We start from the raw sequence: 14,113 nt of genomic DNA on the forward strand, positions 1-14,113 counted from the left end.
CTGCCATAAAAGGGAGTGACCACTCTCTGGACACTGCAAAGCCCTAGGGAGACTGAGGCACTATTTTTAAAGGCCAGTGTGTCTGACTGGAAACGGAAGCAGGAAGGCTTTGAGAGCCAAAGAATGGGCCCCAGGCTAGACTCGCCTGGGGCACCCAGAGGTACAGGGGACAAGCTGCTTCTCAGTCCCCCGCTCCCATTTCTTTTCTGTTTTGATTGTACTGAGGGCTCCCCAGGGAGGGGTGGTCCCGGTCCCGGTCCCGGGCAGCCCTAGCGTGGACAGAAGTCAGGCAACCCGCAGCCACAGCAGGGCCGAGCGGAGAAAGGAAGGGTGGCTATGCCAGGCCTGGCTGCCGAGCCCCATCAAGCCCCCAATGAGGCCCCTGAGCAGGGAGCCGTCTCTGCAGCGCCACCTGGTGATGGTAGGGGAGCTACGGCCAGAAGGTGACCCCCGACCCCAACCTTTCCAAAAAAAGTCCCCCATCAATCAACCATGGCTCTTGGTTGCAGCTGTTTTATTTCCAGCATGTTCCCAACCTGGTGACCCTCCACAGTCCAGCAGTAGAGAGATGGGTAAGGGGTTAGATCGGCCCACACCTCCACCTGTCCCTAAGGTTACCTCAGTTGCTGAAAGCTAAAACCTTGCGCGCAAGGGCGACCTTCCCCAGGAGGGAGGAGAGACGCTGGAAGAGCAGCCAAGCCTCCAAGCCAGGGCCGGCCGGGATCAGCAGAGGTGCAAAGTCCCACTCAGACGGACCCAGTCCTTCCCCTCCCAACATTCATCCCTTCCCTGCTGGGGGCCGGGGCTGGGGCTGGGCTCAGTGGCCCAGGAGGCGCAGCATCTCCTGAGGATCCACCAGCTTCTCCCTGGGCTTCCCCGTGCCCTGGCCCCGGACCACCTCCTCAGCATCCAGCTTCTCCCAGTCTGAGAAAGAGACTGGCCGGACCCCTGAAGCAGAGGGGAGATTGTCAACACCTCCTCCTTCACCCCTCCCAGAACAGCCCCCTCCCAAAGAGTGAGGCCCAGAAAAGGACCACCCACCCCACTTCCCAGGACCTCAGCATCGGGGCCCAGACCTCGGCTGCTGAGCAGGGCCTGGATGGCTGCGTAGCCAGGCCTGGGGCCAGAGGGGAGCAACCCAGCCTTCAGGTCCTGCAGCAGCATCTGGCCGGTGAGGAAGCTGTCAGTCATGGTTGTGGCTATGACACCTGTAGGTCCTCTCTTCACCCAGCCGCTGCAGTAGAGGCCTGAGAGGGGGTAACAAAAGGGGAAGGGAGGGAGGTGGCTGGATACCACCCTGGCCATCCTGTGCCCACAATCTACACCCACGTGCACGCACACAGACACCCCACGCCTCTTGGCAGACTGTCGGCTGAGCCTGCTGTGGCTGCTGGTCCACTGCCCTGGATTCTTCTCTCCCTGTTTTTACCAGGCCGACCCCCTTACACCTCAGTTTCCCTGTAGACGAGGGGATCCCTAAGCTTAGGAGCTGAGGCTTGCTCCCCTGCAGTTTCAGTAGGCCCTTGGTAAATGTTTACCAAGTGAATTAATCACTAGATAGGTATGTGGGCACTTAGTAAAACTGGAAGCTCCCTGAGGACACAGGCTGCCTTATTAATCTCTAATCCCAGCACTAAGCACAGGGCCTAACCCAGAAAAGACCTCAGTAAACGTTGAATGAATTAATGACCCGACATATGTCCCATATGTCCTAGCCAGACTGGAACTTCTCTCAGGGCCAAGAGGAGGGTGGCACTGGGTCCTAGAGAGGGCCTGCCCTGCAGAAGCTTCTCGGTGCATGTTGCTAGATGAATGAACGCATGGCCCCAGGAGATACCAGCTTCTCGGCCTCTCACCACAATTCAGCACCCAGCCTCCTCACACCCTCTCACCTGGCACATCCATAACCCGGCCCTCCACATTGGGGATGACCCCAAGCTTGGAGTCAAAGGGCACGCTTGGGTCGACAGGGCGGCTCTTATACCCAATGCTGCTGAGCACCAGCCCACAAGGGAGGTCTTCCATGTCTCCCGTGGGCACTGCACGGGTGGCCTCATCGACACCCTGTTGGGGAGAGTGTGGGCAACACCAGGCGGGTGGCAGAGGCCTGGGAAGGGGGTGTCTTTGGGAAACATGAGACTCACCTCCAGTCTAGTGACTGCTAGGCGGACACCTGCTGCCCGCCGCCCATCTGGTGAGGGCAGCACCTGCTGGGGGCTTCGGAAAAAGCGGAGGCCCCAGGCACGGGAGGCCGATGCCTGGCGGGCAGCTTCCTCCGGCCCTGGCTTCTCTGTGGCTGTTCGAAGCAGCAGTTCCGTCAGCCGCTTCCTCGGGCGGGGGACCTCTGTCAGCAACGTAGAATGTCTCCAGGCTGTCCCTGGGCCCCGGCCCTCTCCCTGCATGCCCTTCCCCAATCCCTCTCTAACCTAGGCCACCCCCTCCCTAGTAGTTGGGGGGCCAGGCCAGGGCCCCTCACCCTTGATCTTGTCCTGGAGACCCAAGAAATCCACAGGATCCAAAATGGGCCGGGCTCCCGGTAACTGAATCATCTCCCGAAGCTCCTTGAAGGTGGGAGCAGGGAATGGGGGAGGAGGTCAGGCCCAGAACACAGTCCACCTGAGCCCACCCCAGGGTCCAGCCCAGGCAGGAGAGACCACCACCTGCCTCCTCCCCAAAGGCACAGGGCCCCCGGGGCCCTGACTGCTCCCCTTCTTCCATCCCAGGCAGCAGCTACTCCCAGGGGCTCTGCCCCACCCCAACCCCTTAAGGAGAGGCCCCCTCCACCTGGAACCCTGGCTCCTCCCACTCTGGCCCCAGCACCTTAATGGTGAAGGCCACTTGCAGGGGTCCACGCCGGCCCACTAGCCACACTGTCTTCACTCGACTCTGCCTCAGTACACCCAGGGCTGCCTTTGTGATGTCCGTTCTCTGGCACAAAAGGAGGGCCTTGGAGTCATCAGACACTGACCCAGGAAAGGGGACTCTCCATTTGGTCATGTCCCCACCGTGGGCCTGGAGAAGGCTGGCGGCCCAAAATTGCGCCACTGCTCCCCCCTGGTGGCCAGATGGAGCATTGCTGCCAACTCTGCAAATGACTCCAACTAATAGCACACCAGGCCCACACTTTCATTCAACAAGTATGTAGTGGGCCTCTACCATGTGCTCACCCCCATGCAAAGAGCTTGGAGGGGCGGGGTGGTCAATGGTGAGGAAAAGAGACAAGGAGCAGGCCCTCTCAGAGCTTGTGATCTGCTGGGGAGAGAAATACTCATCAAATACTCATCAATGTGTGTAAAATTGCTGTGGCGATGATATGCGGTGAAACAGAAGTAGGCGGGTCTATGGGAGGAGGCACGATGGGGCAGTGGACCAATTCAGGGAAGTCCTGGAGGAAGGGACAACCGAGCCAAGATCTCAAAGATGAACTTTAACTGTTAACTGGTGGGAGGTGAGTGGGGATGATCCAAGCAGGGGATGTGGCTTACTGAAGAGTAAGAGAAAAACACCACTTAGCTGGAGTGCAGAAAGTGAAGGGAAAATGGTAGAAGAGGAAGCTCATGGCACTGCCCTTCAGAGGGCCTCTGCCTGGGCACCACGGGGAAACAGAGGCACTGAGCCCAGCTTGGAGAGGGAGGGCCTCTGCCTGGGCACCACGGGGAAGCAGAGGCACTGAGCCCAGCTTGGAGAGGTAAGGCCTGAACCCTGCAGACAAGGGCACTCTCTCCTCAGGGTGACCCCACCTCCACCCCTGCCAGCCCCGACCTACCACTCACCTCCAGGTGCTCAGGTGGGGTCAGTAGGATGCGGGCCACGTCCAGAGCCACGTTCCCCTGCCCCAGAATCACGGCTGTGTCACAGCTCAGGTCTGGCTCCAGCTGGAGGGGAAAGGTCTTGATAGGGTCCCCCGGCCTCGCTCCACTCAGATCATCTCAGTCTGCAGGTGCCTCATGCCTGGTCCCCACTGTGCCCTGGGGCTTCCCCACACCAGGAAAGTCCACAACTCTGGTCCCTCCTCCCCTACCTGGACCCAGCTCTCCCCCGAGGCCCTCCACAGCTGGCCTCCCGCCTCAGTCAGCACAATGTCACATCTCGCCACTGGATGGCAGCTCCCTCTTCCCCCAGGTCTGGCATCCAAGGGCTGAGGGGCGGGGAGGAAGAGGCAGCGGGCGTGCTCCCCATACTCACCTCCTGGTTCTCAGGAAGCCCGTTGTACCAGCCCACGAAGGCCCGGGCGGAGCACACACCTGGCAGCTCCTCACCAGGAATTTCCAGGGCCCGATGGTCCTCTGCCCCGTAGCTCTGATGAAAGACGGCAGGCCCGAGACCCACAGCCTTCAGCACCAGCACTGATAGGCCGGGCAGCCCCCCAGGCTCCCAGCGGCCTCCTTCCAGCTTCTCAGCAGCTTGCATCCTGGCCTCACCCCTGCTGCCTTCCACCCCGAGCCACCGGCCCCCTTCTGCAGCCCCTGCCTCCCCGAGCCAGGGCCTGGCTGCACTCACCAGCACCACGGCGTGGTAGGCCTCCCGCAGCTCCGGCACCGTCACGTCCCTGCCCACCTCCACGTTGCCCCAGAAGGCACAGCGGCCAGAGTGGGCCGTCTGGGTAAATGTGTTGATGACATTCTGCCAGGTCCCCCGGGAATGGGAGGGGTTAGAGGGTAAGGCAGCTCCAGGGACCACGTCTGCACCACCGTCACCACTCTGTGTCCCCAGGAGGGAAGCTGGGTGGCATCGGCACAGACGGCATGAAGTCCTGTCATCCAGCCAGGGAGCCTCCCTGCCCTCCTCATCTTGACCAAAGTCTCCAAACCCCAGCCTCCAGGCCCAGAGACACCCACCTTCACCTCAGGGTGATCAGGCGCCACGCCAAAGCGCACCAGGCCAAAGGGCACAGGCTGTTTCTCGTAGATGTCCACGTGGGCCTGGGGGTGCTGCTGGGGAACAGGGTGGCAGCTGGTGGGGCCGAGAGAGAGAGGCTGGGATGCCCCCAGGTCCTCCCCTTCCCCAGACAGAGCAGGAGAGTTCAGGACCCTGGGCTGAGAACACAAGGCTTCCATCCTCTGCAAGGAAAAAGAGCACTCACTCCTTGGATGGCTCGCGCCTGTCAGCCCAGCACTTTGGGAGGCTGAGGCAGGTGGATAACCTGAGGTCAGGAGTTCGAGACCAGCCTGACCAACATGGTGAAACCCTGTCTCTACTAAAAATACAAAAATTAGCTGAGCGTGGTGGTAGGCACCTGTAATCCCAGCTACTTGGGAGGCTGAGGCAGGAGAACCACTTGAACCCAGGAGGCAGAGGTTGCAGTGAGCCAAGATCGTGCCATTGCACTCCAGCCTGGGTGACAGAGCAAGACTCTGTCTCAAAAAAAAAAAAAAAAAAAAGAAGACGGCCGGCCCTCGGAGATGGGGAGAAATGTGGCCAGCTGACGAGGCCGTGGCTTCCCCCGACTGGAATTATATCAGGGCGGCTTCTTTATCTTCTCAGGTCAAGCGCAACCCACAGCCCTGGCCTCCAACCCTTCGACACTTGGGACCCTCAGGTCTCAGCCAGTCTGAGGACCTGAGGGCCACCCTCTGAATTCACAGGTGCCTTAGCTCTAGTGCCCAGGACCATGCTCTGGGGAAAGGGGAACAGCAGGACAGGGAGGGGGCACGGCTGGGAATTCACGGGAAAGAGAGGTGGAAATGGGACTGCTCCCAGTCTTAGAAAGACAGTCTCAGGCAGTGGTTCTGCATGACCGCCTTCCCAGGGCACCTTGAGAGGCCGTGTGAAAGGCACAGGGTCGGGGGTCCAGCAGGCAAGTCTGGTATGGCTCTGCCACCAACCAGCCACATGATCCCAGCAAGACCCAGGGCCTCCCCAGGTCTCAGTCTCCCCCTCTGCACACTAGGATGGATGACAGCTCCCTCTCATGGCTGCTGGAAAGCACCAGGTCAGGATGGTGAGACTCTGGGCCACAGGCCAGTTAGCAGTAAAGCAGTCAGGGGTCCCACAGCTGACACGCCCAGCCCCCCATCCTATCTTAGGTCCCCGCTATGACACCTCCAGCTTCACTGGGACTCAAGGCAAAGAAGCCCCTGCCCATCAGTCTCCCTACCCCCAACAAAGGCTCCCACCCACCTCTTCGCCTTTGCCCAAATCCCCGCTTCCCCTCCACTCCCCTGCCTGTACCCAAGTCCACCCTCCTCCACCTCCTGCCTCTCTCCATCCCAGGCCAGCCACAGGGGGCTACCCAAACCACCTCCCTCAAGCCCCACAATGTCGTACCCACAAAGCGCTCTGGGCTTGGAGTCAAACAGGTAGCCTTGGATGCCAGTCCCAGCTCCAGCACTAGCTGGCTCTGTGCACTGGGGAAAGTTTCTTCTCTGTCCAAAAGAAGAGCCCTGTGGTGTCCTGCTCAAGGTTAAATGAGTAATCAGGCAGCCCGGGGTGCAACCTACTCTGAGTGTTCAATCAAGGAGGGAGCTATCATTACTATTCTGTTGTTGTATGTCACTGCCTTGCTCAAAAATCTTCGCTAGGGCCCAGTGCCACAGCATAAAGTTCAAACTGCTCGGCCTAGAGGTCAACACCTCACCCAACCGACCTCTCTGTCCTTATCTTCCATTCTTTCCTGCAACAGATCCTTCACTCTGGGTCACGATGTCCTCTCCAAGGCCACCTCCGGAACGCTAAGTCTGCCGGATGTTCTTACCCCTTATCTCTCGTGGCTGACCTCATCTTCCAGGTTTCCTCCTTCCTTCCTTCCCTCCCTCCTTCCCTCCCTCCTGTCCCTCTAGCTGCTCCCCGCTAACAAGGACATTCTCTGAGGTTCTTCCGATTGGCCCCCCTCCCTCCTCCCTGGGGATTTAACCCGCTCCCTCCTGCAACCCCAAATTCCCCTAAACTTGCTGATGACTTTCTACTCTCTCTCTCCTGCCCAGACATCTCCCCAAGCTCCAAACCTGAGACCCTTGGATGTCCCACCCCAGACATCTCAAATCCATCCAGTTTCAAGCCAAGTCCCCTTGCCCCAAACCGCTCCCCCCTTCTGCTCCTGTTCCCTCGACCCCATCCACTCAGAGCCCAAGCTGGAACCTGGGGCTCCTCCCTGACCCCCCACCTGATCCCATTAATCCCCCATCCTCCCAGTCCTCTTCCTCACTACAACCCCAGCAGCTCCCCACTGCTCTCTGGCCACCAGCCCTGCCTGGACCTACGCTGCAGGCAGAGGGGGCATCCTGAAGGAAAACAGCAGCCCGAAAACTCTACAGTGAAGCCAACCATCTACAGCTGTGGGCACAAGAATCCTTCGGGGTGTTTAACATTGCTGACTCTTGGGCCCAGCCACAGAGTTTGATTAGGTCCAAGTTAGGCCCAGGAATGTGCATTTTGATAAGATGCCCCGGGAGACTCTGATGGGGGAAGAGGAGGCAGCTGTGGACACCTCCCAGCGAAACCTGCCTCCAGAGCCTGGTCAATGGCTTCCAAGCCCCCCAGGATCTGGGTCCTACCTACCTCTCAGCCTCGGCTCTCACCTCCTCACGACTTACTGCACACAGGCACCTTCCAGAACTTGCCCTTTCCCCAGAGAGCCATTCTCTTCCTCTTTGTTCACGCAGTTCTCTGTGCCTGGGACACTCCTGCTATTGTCCCCCAACCTGACATCTACTGTCCTTCAGACTGCAATTGGGACATCTCTCCCTCCAGACTGGGCATGGACCCCCTCCCCGCACCCCAGTCTCTGTGCTTATAGCCGTCAGAGCCCTAAAATACCTTGTAAATTATCCACCTGTCCCCTCCACATTCGAATGTCAGGTCCTCGAGCACAGGGACCACATCTGTCCTGTTCACCCCCATGTTCCCAGTAAAGCCTGCGCCCAGAACATGTTACGTCCAGTAAATGATTACTGAATGGATTAACATGGATGGCCTCACATGGAGCTGCCTTCGCTCAGATCCCAGTGCCATCCCTGCTCCACGGTGGAAGCTTGGACAACCTCACTCAGCCCTAGCATCCTTACCTGTGAAGCAAGAGGCACGACACCTGCTTTGCAGGTTGTCATGAGGATGCTACGAGCTGCTGTGCTCAGTGCCTGACTCAAGCTAAGGGCCACTGTCCCAAACGTGCTGCATGTGGTCCTGTCTTAGGAGCACAGCCAGTAGCTTGGAGCTCCCTGTGGGCAAAGATCAGCCCAAGGATCAGAACAAGGATTGTACCTGGCCTGAGCCCCTCCCCATCCCATTCCACAAGGAAAGCATGTGCACGTGTCTGCCAGCTGAATACAGTCGTGCTAAGAACACTGCCTGGCCGGGCGCGGGGGCTCACGCCTGTAATCCCAGGACTTTGGGAGGCCGAGGTGGGCAGATCACTTGAGGTCAGGAATTCAAAACCAGCCTGATCAACATGGTGAAACCCTGTCTCAACCAAAAATACAAAAATTAGCTGCATGTGGTGGAGTGTGCCTGTAATCCCAGTTACTCAGGAGGCTGAGGCAGGAGAATCGCTTGAACTTGGGAGATGGAGGTTGAAGTGAGCTGAGACTGTGCCACTGCACTCCAGCCTGGGCGACAGAGCCAGACTCCATCTCAAAAAAAAAAAAGAACACTGCCTGGAAGGCTTACTCTCCTCCCTTCCAAAATGTCAGGCTCAGCTAAAAAAAAAACTGTCCCTTATACAAAGCCCTTCAGGGCCTCTCCAGCCCCCATGTGCTCCCTGATCTCCATCCCAGAGCCCAGGCTGTCCTCCCTCCCACATGGCAGCGTGCCCAAGGCCTTGCATTCCAGGATGACTCCCCACATGTGGGAGGCCCTCACCAAAGCCCTTGGTCTGCTTCAAGGCAGCTCAAATGCACTGTCTCTCTTTTTTTTTTTTTTTTTTTTTTTTTTTTTTTGAGCCTGTCGCCCAGGCTGGAGTACAGTGATTTGATCTTGGCTCAGTGCTACCTCCACCTCCTGGGTTCAAGCGATCCTCCCGACTCAGCCTCCCAAGTACCTGGGACTACAGACCTGTGCCACCACACGTGGCTAATTTTTCTATTTTTAGTAGAGATGGGATTTCACCACGTTGGCCAGGCTGGTCTCAAACTCCTGACTTCAAGTGATCCACCTGCCTTGGCCTCCCAAAGTGCTGGGATTACAGACAAGAGCCACCTGGGCTTCCGGCCCAGGAAACAGTTTCTGATTGACCCCACCTGCCTCGGCTCACGCTGCCCACATTATTGTAATTAGCTCTTTCACCTGTGTTGCCTGGGAAGCATGCACGGGTCACTTTTCAGCAGAGTGATCAACTCATCCCAGTTTCCCAAGAACTTCCAGCTTAGCGCTGAAGCCCCTTGTCCTGGGCAGTCCAGGCCAGTTGGTCACCCTACATTTCAAGCATCTGTGTGTGTGTGTATAATTAAGATATTCATCCTTTCTCTTGTCTCTCCACGGACACTCCAAGCCTCTCCAAAGCTAGGCAACTGTCTCATGTCTCAGTTAACCTGGGTACCCCCTCTCTACTCTGTCCCAAATTCTGATGTGGAGTCTCAAGTATAACCTGTAGCCTTGGCTTGGGGCCCTTCCTGCCGAGGCGGACACTGAAAGCCTTGAGATCCTGGCCTTCACAGGGGAAGGGGGAGGGGCAGAGGGCAGGCTGAAAGAACAGAATGGCACGGAGGACTGGAGCTACGGGTGAGGAGGGCATGGCAAGGCAGGTAAAGTTACAGAAAGCGGAGGAGGTGGGTAGCCTCGAGATGTAGGATGTTTGGGACAGAGTGAAGACAGACGAGAGAGGAGGGAAGATGAAGGAGGACAAAGTCATTTTGCAGGTCTACATAAGCCCCCTGGAGTGCTTGGCCAGGGAGGCAAAGCTGACCACCTGCCACTGACCACTCACCACCAATGTGCGTTTTACACCCCTGTCACACTGAGGACGGGAGGGGAGGGGAGCCTCAGGTGTAGGTGAGGAAGCAAGTGGGAAGTGTCCAGGCCAGATGGCTGGGAGCCCCTTCCCCATAAGGCATCCAGGAGTGCTCTTAAAACCCAAAGCGGGTGAGGCTTGCCCTTAGGACTGGAGCAGCAGGTGAATGATGGACTATGAGTAAGTGGCTTACCTTTAGCAGGTGTTGGGCAGTGTAGAAGCCAGCTGGGCCACTGCCCACCACACAGATCTGGGGGGTCTTCTCCTGTGTGGAGAAATGGTGGCGGAAGCCTGGGGCCAGGCAGAGGAGAAGGAAAAGGTCAAAATTAACTTCTCTCCCCAGTCCCAAACCAACCTGAATATCCAACAGAAGCTGGAACTTCCCAAGCTTCACCCTCACCTGCATCCTCCTTCTCTTGTTCCTCAAGGCTTTGGCATTTGCAGGGTCTCTTACTTCATCTGAACCCCCAAAGGCTGTGGGTTCATCCAGAGCCTCACATCTCACCCATGAACCTACTACACCACTGCCAATGGCCTGCCCAACAACACTTCATTCCCTATCCAATCGGCTAGAATCCCACATCCTTCCAACGGCCTCCATATCATCCCAATCTCGCCCCCGTGGGTCTCCCCACGGTGTCCTCCTCTAACCCCTCTCTCTCTCCACAAAACGCTATATTGCCCATATAGACCCGTCTTATTCCTACAGATCCCTGTTTCGACTCAGACTTCCCTCTCGCCCCATAGACCTCCGTATCATCCTCCATTCACCCCGTCTCACACCTGTGGATCTCAAAGTCTCTCCTTTTCACCTTTGTTGACCTCCGTCTCTAACCCTAGAAGCCTCACATCTCACGCACAGATCTCCGCCCACCCCCGTACACCACCGGGATCTCGCCAGCAGGAAGACACCCCTTCAGTCTCACCCTTCTCCAGCCCTGCCCCAGCTCTGCTCCGACCCCTACTCAGCGCTCGCAGGCCACCCCGCGCTCCCATCCAGCCCCAAAGGCGCCCTGCTCCTACTTGGGGTGCTCCCGGCGGGAGGCAGCCGGGTCCGAGGCCTCGCCGACCAGCCCCACCAGCGCCAGCAGCGCGAAGCCATGGCTGGGAACAGCAACCTGCAAGTGGATCTGTTCCTGGCTACTGCTCCGCAGGGCAAGCCCGCTCCTGCCCGGGCCCGCCCACAAGCGAGGCCCCGCCCCAAACCCCGCCCCCCGCGCTCCGGGAAAGCGGAGCCTTGCGGCTCCACCCCGACTCCCGAGAGAATCCCGCCCCCAAAAGAGAGACCCGCCCTTAACTACGCCCCACCGTCGAAGCCCCGCCCCTCGGAGCATCCGGGGTATACGCGATTTAATACATTTCTCCCCAAGCCTCACCTTCCCTCCAAATCCCGGAAGCCTAGAGTTGGAAGAGAGCGAATCCCCATCGCTGTTTCAGTCCCTCCCCAAGGAAACAGCCACTTAGAAAGGAGCTTATTTTACTTAGCCGCGCCCCTCTCGGGAGGCTCTCGTCGCTCGCTGATGACGCAGACGCCCTTGCCATTTGATAGCGAATCCTCCCGCGTGACTTCGTCCCAGCCAATCACGAGTCCGGCTCCAAGTGAGCCTTCCCGCCGTTGGGAAATAACCAGAGTGCGGAAGTCTGGGGCAAGGAAGCTCCTGCCCGGAGCCCAGCAGCCTCCTTCTTCGACCCCGGGTGTTGTGGCGATGTAACCTCTCAAATCCCCGTCTTTGCCGGGCCAGGGAGAATATTAAACCCTGGAAAGCTCGTCCCACCTCACCTCCTTTCCCATTACATAGGTGAAGAAAAGCGGGGCGGGACAGTGGCTTACGTATGGTACTAAGGACAGAGCGTCCGACCCCCGTGCAGCCGAGCCAGGACCAGAGTTGAGGTACTCCCCTCGGGTTCAGAATTTAAGGGGGCTCCAAAACACTCAGTAATCAAGATAAATATAATACTGCAACGTTTTAAAAGGTCAAAAGTAATGCAAAAAGTCTATGATCAAAATGTTTTTTAAAATAAGGACAGGATCCGTAGTCACAGCTGACCCAATAAGCCTAACCCCTCTTCCTTTTCCCCATGGGCCCTCTTGTCAAATATTACTTCCTTGGAGAAGCCTTTTCTCTGACCCGTCCCCTCCCAAGTTCCAAGGAGTTAAAGGCCTCTCATTCCACAGCATCTGACCTTATCCCATCATGACTTACTACACTGGTTGTCGTTTTTAATGAGATTTTAAATTCAATAATAACATACAGAAAAGTGCACAAATCATAAGTGTACAACTTGACAATATATCACAAGGTGTAACCATATAACCACCACCCAGATCAAGAAATAAAACATGGCCAGTATCCCAGGAGTCCTCTGTGCCCTTACTGGTCACTTCCCCTCCCTCCCACTGGTAAGAAAATGCTGTTCTGCTTTCTAATAGGTCACTGTGTTTTATGCCTGTCCCACTAGACCAGGAGTAGGCAAACTATAGCTTGCAGGCCAAATACTGTCCACCAGCATGTTTTGGATGACCAACAAGAATGGCTTTTACTGTTTTTGTTTTTTTGGAGGTTTTGGGGTTTTTGTTTTTGGTTTTGATTTCGTTTTTTGAGACAGGGTCCTGCTCTGTCACCCAGGCTGGAGTGCAGTGGTGCCATCTCGGCTCACTGCAACCTCTGCTTCCTGGCTTGGCTCAAGCGAGCCTCAGGCCTCAGCCTCCGGAGTAGCTGGGACCACAGGTGCCTGCCACCACGCCCGGTTCATTTTTGCATTTTTTGTGGAGATGGGGTTTTGCCATGTCACCCAGGCTGGTCTCGAACTCCTGAACTCAAAGCCATCCTCCCACCTCGGCCTTCCAAAGTGCCAGGATTACAGGAGTGAGCCACCGCACCCAGCTTGTTTTTACATTTTTAATGGTAAAAAACAACATTTTGTGACACGTAAAAATTACATGAAATTCAGACTTCAGTTTGAATAAAACTTTATTGGAAGACATCCATGCTTACTTCTTTACATATTGTCTATGGCTATATTTGTGCTTTGATGGCACAATTGAGTAGTTGTAACAGAGATCATATGGTTCGCAAAGCCCCAGATATTTACTATCTGGTCCTTTACAGAGTTTGACCACCCCTGCACTACACTATAAGCTCCATGAGGATGGGGACCCAGTCTCAGCTCTTATATCCCCAGGGCTTCACACACTGGCTAGCACATAATGGAAGTTCGTACAATCGAAAAAGTTCTGTAGGGCTCCCCATCTAGAGGCAGTATATCTGGTGGTGGAGGATGGATTCTAGAGTCAGACAACATTGGGTCTGAATCCCTCTTCCTCCACTTACTAGCTATATGACATTGAGAAATTTAATCTCTCCAGGACTTTTTTTCACTGTCTGTAACATTTGGGGGAAATATGAATAGTGGCAATTTGTTGTAGACATTAAAATCAGATGATGAGGTCAAGACAACTTCCATAAATGCTAGATAAACATTAGCTATTATTATCATTATCCATATGTATTATGACCTCCCATATGTCTCTGTAGATTAGACCTTAAGTCTCTGCAGAGATCTGGATATACTTCATTCACTCCTGTCACCTCCCTCACCTCTCAGGCCTCAGAAATTCCCAGCCCACATCCTAAGTGAAACAGAAAATGGAGCCTCAAAGCAATCGAGTGACTTGTTCCCGTGATACCCATGGTACAGCTAGATCTGGCACCAGTGCCTTCAGCTGCTGCCCATACCCCAGTCAGGTCCAGATCAATAACAATGAGTCATTGGTTATGTATTTGGATGGTTTTAATCATAAGCCAGGACTGTGCAACTGGGGCCTTTTCTGCCACTGCATTTCTCAAATGGAGAATTAGCAGTTTGATTAATTACACCCCTAGACCTCAAGGCCATTTCTAAGCTGCTAATGCATTTCCAAGGAGCAGCAATAACATATAGCAAAGCAGTGGGCTGGGGAGCCGCCAAGCCTGCCTCGTGCCAAGAGGGCTGCCTGGATCCAAAACTCCACTCTATCAGTCAGCCTTCTAGCAAGAAACAGATGGCACACTCAAAAGGCGTGATTGAGGACAGTTTAATGAAGGAGTCTGTATACAGAGGTGTGAGCAGGGTGAAGGGAATGGAGAAGCACCCCAGGCTAGCAACAGCTGGAAACCACTACCACCGCAAGCCTGGAGGGAGCTGTTTCAGAACTAGTGAGAGTCTGTAGCTATGGAAAAGGGTGTCTAA

General features: G+C 56.1%; 1 protein-coding gene across 16 annotated transcripts; it reads right to left on the reverse strand.

The window, feature by feature from the left end:
- Nucleotides 1-497: 497 nt before the first annotated feature.
- Nucleotides 498-11,257, reverse strand: FDXR (ferredoxin reductase). 16 transcript variants are annotated; one of them, XM_016932897.4, is made up of 13 exons: nt 10,907-11,056; nt 10,239-10,357; nt 10,077-10,148; nt 4,839-4,931; nt 4,501-4,623; nt 4,186-4,299; nt 3,774-3,875; nt 2,821-2,928; nt 2,477-2,561; nt 2,145-2,344; nt 1,893-2,064; nt 1,077-1,247; nt 498-948 (listed from the first exon to the last, which is right to left on the reverse strand). In XM_016932897.4, the coding sequence occupies exons 1-13, from the start codon at nt 10,983-10,985 to the stop codon at nt 818-820; spliced, it is 1,569 nt and encodes a 522-aa protein (XP_016788386.1). In that variant the 5' UTR covers nt 10,986-11,056; the 3' UTR covers nt 498-817. The 16 variants fall into 16 exon arrangements, with proteins under 16 accessions (XP_016788386.1, XP_016788384.1, XP_016788385.1 ...); XM_016932895.4 differs by lacking the exon at nt 10,239-10,357 and having other exon boundaries at nt 4,839-4,934; nt 10,077-10,174; nt 10,907-11,257; XM_016932896.4 differs by lacking the exon at nt 10,239-10,357 and having other exon boundaries at nt 10,077-10,174; nt 10,907-11,085.
- Nucleotides 11,258-14,113: the final 2,856 nt, after the last annotated feature.

The sequence above is a fragment of the Pan troglodytes genome, chromosome 19 (genome assembly GCF_028858775.2).
Source record: "Pan troglodytes isolate AG18354 chromosome 19, NHGRI_mPanTro3-v2.0_pri, whole genome shotgun sequence".
In the NCBI taxonomy this organism is placed as follows: Eukaryota; Metazoa; Chordata; class Mammalia; order Primates; family Hominidae; genus Pan; species Pan troglodytes.